The sequence below is a fragment of the Mustela putorius genome, unplaced genomic scaffold, assembly GCF_011764305.1.
Source record: "Mustela putorius furo isolate JIRA1106 unplaced genomic scaffold, ASM1176430v1.1 tig00003962_pilon_pilon_pilon, whole genome shotgun sequence".
In the NCBI taxonomy this organism is placed as follows: Eukaryota; Metazoa; Chordata; class Mammalia; order Carnivora; family Mustelidae; genus Mustela; species Mustela putorius.
In genome coordinates, this window is record NW_025422106.1 from 1,314,079 (window position 1) to 1,321,864 (window position 7,786).

Here is a 7,786-nt window from a genome sequence, read left to right on the forward strand (position 1 = left end):
GGCCCCTTCTCTGCTACTTTTCTCCCCAGGCTAGACCTCTGACACCCCTGTATTTAACTGGCTGGCTGACACTTCCCATCTGAACATCTGTCCTTCTAACTGCGACCCCACTCCATATATGCAAAGCTCTTCTAGCCATTCTCCCTAAATCACTTGATTCCTCCCTGACCACCAAAAACATCACCTGCCCAGTCCCCCAAAGTTTGAGGCCTGGGGATCAAGTCACTTCTTCCTTGGCCCCCACAGTGCCTACCAAGTCCTATCTTACTTTCTAAACATCTTGAATCCATTTTCCCATCCCCAGTATGCAGGTTGTGTGAATAGCACATCACCTCACTGCTTTCCACATCTACAAAATGGAAAATAACTCTACAATGTTCTGGGGATTAGAGAACCCATGTCAACGCCAAAGTGCCTCACAGACCAGGACTCGCAGAGCAGATCCTTCACTGAAACATGTATTGGCGGTTATCACTACCAGCTAAGTGGGCAAAATAAAACTTACTCCTGTTTGTAAAAGGGGATACAAATTCATTAAGCAACTCACAATGGCTTCAACAAGTGTTTATTCCAATTTCTGCTGATAAAAGCCTTTTCCTTTGTGCCCTATGTGATGGATAGAAACCAAAGAAACGTTAAAAGTTTTTAGTAATCTCTACACCCAACCTGGAGCTCAAACTCAGAACCCCAAGATCAGGTGCGGGTTTTTTTTTTTTTTTTTAAGATTTTATTTGAGAGAGTGCAAAGCAAGTGAGAGAGACACAAGACAGGACAAGCCAGGGAGAGGAACAGAGGAAGAGGGAGAAGTGTGTTCTTCTAAGGTCATCAGGGTAAAATCCCTCTTGGCTGGAAAGAAAAGGTCTAGAAATTGGAATGCTCAAGGCCATCTGAGCAGCTTCAGGGGTCGGCAGTCGAGTCCAGGTGGCATCAGCTTCTGGGCTGGTGGTAGTTGAAATCCCCCTGCCCCTCAACCTCAGGGGAAAGCTGAGAAATACATGCAGTGTCTCGATGCTTTATAAAATAAAGTGACAACTGGTACCAAGACTTCTGTTGGTTCCCAACCAACACCTGGGACCACTTTTGACCTGTTACCCACTTTCTGCTGCAAAGAACAGGGTTTCTGTTTAAGATTTTATTTGGGGTAGAGAGCCCGAGCTAACCAGAGGGGAAAGGGTCAGAGGTAGAGGCAGATTCCCCACTGAGCAGGGAGCCTGAGGCAGGACTTGATCCCGAGAGACTGTGGGATCATGACGCAAGCCAAAGCCAGATGCCTACGGCACCCAGAAGGGCAGTTCTGAAGCACAGGATTTTGGAGACTTGAGAAGTCCTTCTTTCCCTCCCTTCAGATCAGCCCTATACCCAACTAAAACAAGGTAAGAAACGCCATCACTCCCATAAATGCACACAAGCACAACCAGAGGCCAGGAGCCAAGGAGGACACGAACAGGCATCCCACAAAGGGCCTGTGCCCCAATCCTCAGTGTGCAGTCAGTTTTAATCCTTCCAATAGTGAAGACCCACCAAGCAGCCAGAAACTTCGGAAGCAGAGAGGCAGATAAAAGTTTGTTTTATTGAATAACTGATCTGTCTTATTGCCGAGGCCACTATGTACAGACAAAAGAGAGGGAGTTTTATTTCTTGGTTTCTTCCTCCTTGGACAGAGTCTTGATGATTTCCTCCTTCTTGGCCTGGAGCCGCTCTTCACGGCGCTTGCGAGCCTCCTTGGTCTTTGATCTGCGGGCCTCGGCCTGGTCACTGGATGACGGAAAAGGGAAGATGGGTCAGTTTGAGAATAAACGAGCTGCTGGGAAGACAGAAACACATGCCCAGGCCCCTCCCACTGAGCCTAGTCAGCTTGAGGAATGAGTCACTTGGGTCCACCATGCGCTCCTGCTTCAACTAAGCCACAGTCCCCACCCTGCAATGAGGGTAGGTGGTGTACCGCAGAGGAGCAGGGATTTCTAACTCAACGGCTATTTCCTGGACAGACTGCGTGCAAGTCAGAATCAGGCAGCAGTGTATTTTAAAGGTCTCAGAACAACCCTTATAATCGAGATCAAAGATCCTGCCCCCATGACAGAGGCCAATTTCTGAATAAACTTACGCCAGAAGCTTCTTGCGAGCCTTGTCTGCCTTCAGTTTGTGGATGTGTTCCATGAGAATCCGCTTGTTTTTGAACACGTTACCCTTCACTTTCAGGTATAGGCTGTGATACCTGCAGGATAGAAAGGTTCAGAGGCTCTGCACAGCAATGTGAGCAGAAGCTGGCCCGGCATCTGCCCCTCTACATAAGGTCCCTAAGGATGCAGGGTTCCTCTCCTCTATTCTGTGGGGACGGTTTCCCCCAAACCAAGACTCTTCCTGCAATTTCCAGAAAGAGCTTGCCTGGCAAGTTAAGTTCAATTCTTGGGCTATCCTGATATTGTACATGGATTTGGGGGGTCGGGAGAGATGAAGAGAAGACACAGGACAGAATGGAACAACTTTCTTTGAAAGGCCTAAGACACATGGCTCCCTCCCCAAGGCCAATGAGACAGTTGGTGAGTCTGTGCAGAGAACAAGCTGTCAAAGCACCAAATGGGTCTCCGTGCCATAAGAAGAGGGTGTGCTTACATGTGGCGATCAATCTTCTTAGATTCACGGTATCTTCTGAGCAGCCGGCGCAGAATTCTCATCCTCCTCATCCAGGTTACCTTCTCTGGCATTCGAGCATTGGCAGTACCTTTCCTCTTACCTGCAGGGAAGGGGAGTTAAGCCCACTGCAGTGCCACTGGGTCTTGAGTCAGTTACAAGAGCCAGCTGCTTGGTCACAAGGTCAACTGCCAATTTCTTCAACACCTGACAATTTGCTGTCATGTGCCAAGTGCTTGATCTCATTTTCAGTAGCATATTTTCATTTTACAGATGATGACCCTAAGCATTTCTTTCATTTGTTCATTTTAAAGCAGCACCAACAAGGCAATTACTCCACTTCATGCAGAATGTGCCCAGGACAGGGTGTGCAGCATGGCAGTATGGGAAGCTAGAAGAGGCTTTAAATCTGTGACCTTCATCTCCCTAAATCATCCTAACCCTAGAAAGTGGTCTTAGGACTTACTGGACCACATTTTCAAGTACCCAGTAGAATCCTTGGCATAGTGTAGGTATTTAATAAATGTGACCTCCTTCTACCAATACCTTCAACTCCAACACTAGGGTCAACTTTCTGAGTTGGTACACAGAGAAAATACGTGTAATATCTTGGAATAAGAAGAGGCCTTATGAGAAGACAAAATGGAAAGAAAGAGATCCTAGATATATCCCAGTCTAGACTTAGGCAACTCTAATTTAAGTCTCAGAGAAAAGGGAAGACACACTTACCAATGCCCATATGCCTGCCCTTCCGGCGGGCCAAAGTGTTCTTCCGGCACCGAGCCCGGGAATGGACAGTCACAGGCTTCCGGATGATCAGCCCATCTTTTATCAGTTTTCGGATCTGCTGACCTGGGAAAATAATGTATCTATAGTCAGTGGGTAGGGCCTAGCTCCCAAATGCCAGTCATAACCCAGAGTCCGAACAAGATAGGCCAGAAACATCACTCACATCCCTGGCCCAGTGGTCTCAAAAATGCTACAAATATTGGAACTTCTGCTTATTTCTCTTTTGCTAAAAAACAAAAAACTTCTAATTTTTCTACATGTTTTACAGCACACTCAAATTTATATATCTGAGGATGTGTGATCAAGAATTTACAGGTATGGCCTCGTCTTTCAAATCCGGTCTCACCTATTAGCTACTGGTCTAAAACAAGATTAGGATATTCTGAGCACATGTTACAATGTCACAAATTAAAACTAGCTAAGAAGGGGTGCCTAGGTGGCTCAGTGGGTTAAAGCCTCTGCCTTTGGCTCGGGTCATGATCGCAGCATCCTGGGATCAAGCCCCACATTGGGCTCTCTGCTCAGTGGGGAGCCTGCTTCTCCTGTCTCTTGCCTGCTGCTCTGCCTACTTGTGATCTCTCTCTGTGTGTCAAATAAATAAATAAAATCTTAAAAAAAAAAAAAAAAACTAGCTAAGAAATTCCTTAATACTGACCAACATTCTTTGCTTGACCAAGCTTTTCATCAGGCTCGTGAACAACCTACTAGACCCATCTGTGCATGTCCTTCTAAATTCTAATCTTTGGGGGTACCTGACTGGCTCATTGTGTTGAGCCTCTGCCTTAGGCTCAGGTCATGACCTCAGAGTCCTGGGATCTAGCCCTGCATCTGGCTCTCTGCCCATCAGGGAGCCTGCTTCCCCCACCCTCTGCCTGCTGCTCTGCCTACTTATGATCTGTCAAATGAATAAAAAAAATCTTAAAAAAAAAAAATTCTAGTCGTTGTAAGAACCCTGCTTAAGCACAAGCCCCTACCTTTGATAAAAGGTTAGGTTCCCCATCCACCAACATTCCCCAGGTGATGTCTGACCATCCCAGCCCATCTTTAGCAACATTCCTGTTAGGTCTAGCCAGAATCCCACCACCCCTGCCCCACCCCCTCTTAGTCATCTTCTATCCCTCATACCATCCACCTTGGCAATAAATTCCCACTTGTCCATTTGTCCATGCTACGCTTAGACTGGAGTGCAACATCTGCCACCCCCCCACCCCGCCCCGGCCGTAAAATTCCAGGGCAGTAGTCCCTACACATGTGGGAATGGTCCCGAATAAAGCCTGTCTTACTATCTTTAACAAAAATGACTGAACCTTTTTCTGTATAACATTACATGGAAGTAATGTAGAGATGTCGCTATCTGCATTACTAACATGTTTAACTGCCCTGAAAAACTGTGTGCCAACAGGCCTTTACTAAAGCCCTAGGTCCCAGGTATTCCCAGTCCACCCTTCAGCATTTCCTTGGCCATCTCTACTCCCAGTCCCTGTACCACCTCCTCATAAATCCTTCACGTAGTTACAAAACAATATCCACGTTAGCAATAATCATTAATACAAAACTGGGTTGTTTCATTAACTTCCATCCTGTCATTTTGGCAAATGGCACATAGAGAACCTCTACCATATTTCTGGGACCCTCCATTTTTAGAAGACTCCAAACTATGAGCTTTTGTAGAGTTGTTAAGTCAATAAAATCGTGACATCTTTCATCTCCTAAGCAATAGGGTGAAGAACTCACGGGAATTGGCATTGGCGATTTCATTGGTCTCATTGGGGTCCAACCAGACCTTCTTTTTGCCACAGCGGAGGACACTGGAGGCAAGCCTCTTCTGAAGCCTGAGCATACTGTGACAAACAGAAAACATTATCAAGCCCTGGAAGCCCCTTCCCAGCAATACCTTCCAATCTTTTAATGATGTGAAAAATAGAACACAGGAACTGGATGCGTGTAAGCACTCAGTGATTTAGGACAACATCCTGCCCTCCATCCCCATATTAAGAGGCTTTCCTATAGCAGGATTTTTTGTGCTGTGCGTTCCTTGCAGGGACAACTAACTGGCCGCCCTGGAAAGAGAACAAAGTCCAAGCTATGCCTAACTTCTCCGTCTCAGTTTTCTCCTCTACAAAATGAGGCTAATGGATAAAACTGGACGAAAAGTAGCCTTACGCCCTTTCTGGCACTGAGACTGAGGTCTAAGAATCCGAGGCCAGAGGGTCTGATTTGCTCTCTAATCCTTTGCTTCGTGGGCTCGTTTTCCTCGTCTTCTTTCAGTAACAAACTTACATTGAGCTAGCCTTAGAATTTTCTTAACAAACTTCCATTCCGCTAGCCTGGTTTTCTTAGGAACCGTCCACGGGGCGGAAGGCGTTAAAGTGCTAGGGATCGCCTCACTCTAAGCAGTCTGAGGCCCGAGGCCTACGCGAGACCGGCCCTACGTCACATGGAAGCAGAGCTCGGCTCCGTTCCGGGGCGCCCAGCGAGTAAGGAGGCCACAGCCTAGACCCCGCCGCGGCCCTTCCACTGTCCGAGCAAAAGTCGCTCGCGAACCATATGGGGCGCGGGGCCCATTCTGCCCGCGGCCTAGCGTTCTCGGGACGCCCCCCCCCCCGCCCCGCCATGCCCGGCCCCACTCCCCCGGGGCCTAGGGCGCTCCGGCCCACCCTAGGCTTCGGGACTGGCCGCGTCAGGGCTGCCTCCACCTCATCTCTCCCACCCGGAGCCACGGAAGCAAGTCCTGCCGTCCGCTGGCACCGCGGATCAACCAAAATCAGAGGCCCACTCGCCCTCACCTCATGGCTGCGGCCGCAGCGCTGAAAGGAAAGACCTCCCTCGGCCGGGGATCCTCCCATTATCTGTGAAGGGGAGAGCCCATCCCCTGCTCCGCTCTCACCCGTATTCCCCGCCCATCCTGGCATCCCCTACCACGCTAAACTTACTCTTATTCTCTATGAAGACCGAGAAATATAATACTAATCTCGGGAATCGTTTTTAAACTCAAAAGATGTAGAAATAGAGCCTTTCGGTGGGACAAAGTGGTATAGTCCGACTTCCTACTGGGCATGCGCGGCAAGGGGATCTGATCACGTGGGTAGTGGAAGCCGGAAGTCACGGCTGGATGGCGCAGGCTCGGAGTAGTTTTGCTGGAGTGGCCTAGTCTTTGGGGGCTGTGTGGATTCTCTGGGGTGATGTTTCTTAGCGAAAAAGTATTAGTGAATTGAGTAAGAGAAGACAACGAGGGGAGATATCAGTCAAGAGCAACCTTTTAGTCACTCTCCCCGTACACTGGGAATCCCTGGCGACTTATAGCTCGCCATAGTTTATGTTTTTGCGCCACTGTGGTCCTTAATCTCTTAGCGGTGCAGTCCACTCCTTTGAAAAGTGTACCTAATCCTAATATTCCTGTCATCTTTTGTGAAGACCACATGGATTAACTTGCAAAAGAGGATGTTAAGACAAGCTCCTTGGTGACAGGAACCAGTCTTGTTTGGTTCTCGCTGTATGTGCACCACAGGAGGCATGGAACTTTACCTATAGTAAGCATTTGAGAAATAGTGCATTGGCTGACTGAATGGATAGTTGTGAAGATTAAAATAAATGGGAAGAGAGAGCCATCCACAGTTCTTTTCTCCTGCTCTGAAACACCCAATGCAAAAACCTAAAGAGAATATTCTGGGGTTCAAGAAACCTAGATCTGAATCCAGCTCTATCTCCTTGTTTGGCTTCAGCTGAGCACCCATCTCCATCACCTGAACTTTAATGGATGCTAAATGGAGCTGAGGGAAGAGAGGAGGGGGAGCAAAGCAAAATTCATGCCATGTCTTCAAAACAACACGGATAGTGTCGTCCTCATTTTACAGCTGAGCCCTGAGGTAGTAGAAACTGAACATCCAGGTCTTTCTGACTTCAATATTCATCACTTTTCTGTCACACCAGGCTCTCTTGTGCCCAAGGGACAGATGGAAACCCTGCTCAAGATTGGATCTGTTCATAGCACAGTGCTGATGTACTTCATTCTTACTCTCCCTCAAAGTAATGGGATCAGAGAAGCAATTTAAGCTGGCCATCCTCTTGTAGAACCCAGGATGAGGAGGAATCAGTGTATTCCACAGCCTCTCCTCTACTAGGAGGCAGCAGGCTAGGCTTTATATTAGGCTCACTGAACCTGGGCAAAGCTTGTCCATTCTGCTTCTCATCTTCCCTCTTTGAGGACCAGGGCAAGGGGTAGAGAGGTAATAACTCCTCCTGCCATGAGAAACTTCTGTTCAGCACCTTACAGCATCTCCAAACACGGGAGCAGTCGATCATTTGATTTCATTCTCCCTCATCCTTCTAATAATCCCAGGAGACAAAGACACTACGGTACCAGCAA

The 7,786-nt window shown here is 47.9% G+C and overlaps 1 protein-coding gene across 1 annotated transcript; it reads right to left on the minus strand.

Moving 5' to 3' along the window:
* Positions 1-1,550: 1,550 nt before the first annotated feature.
* RPL19 (ribosomal protein L19) lies at positions 1,551-6,326 on the minus strand. The gene is made up of 6 exons (XM_045070152.1): positions 6,207-6,326; positions 5,155-5,261; positions 3,361-3,483; positions 2,614-2,734; positions 2,105-2,215; positions 1,551-1,755 (listed from the first exon to the last, which is right to left on the minus strand). Exons 1-6 carry the CDS (start codon positions 6,209-6,211, stop codon positions 1,632-1,634), a joined length of 591 nt encoding a protein of 196 aa, XP_044926087.1. The 5' UTR covers positions 6,212-6,326; the 3' UTR covers positions 1,551-1,631.
* Between the last annotated feature and the right edge of the window lie 1,460 nt (positions 6,327-7,786).

What these genes read in the sequence shown, in the direction of transcription:
- RPL19 (XM_045070152.1), bottom strand. An exon ending in AATCGCCAATGCCAATTCCC is followed by an intron (nt 3,484 to 5,154) that starts GTGAGTTCTTCA and finishes TTATTTTCCCAG; the next exon opens with GTCAGCAGATCCGAAAACTG. An exon ending in GCTCGCAAGAAGCTTCTGGC is followed by an intron (nt 1,756 to 2,104) that starts GTAAGTTTATTC and finishes TCCGTCATCCAG; the next exon opens with TGACCAGGCCGAGGCCCGCA.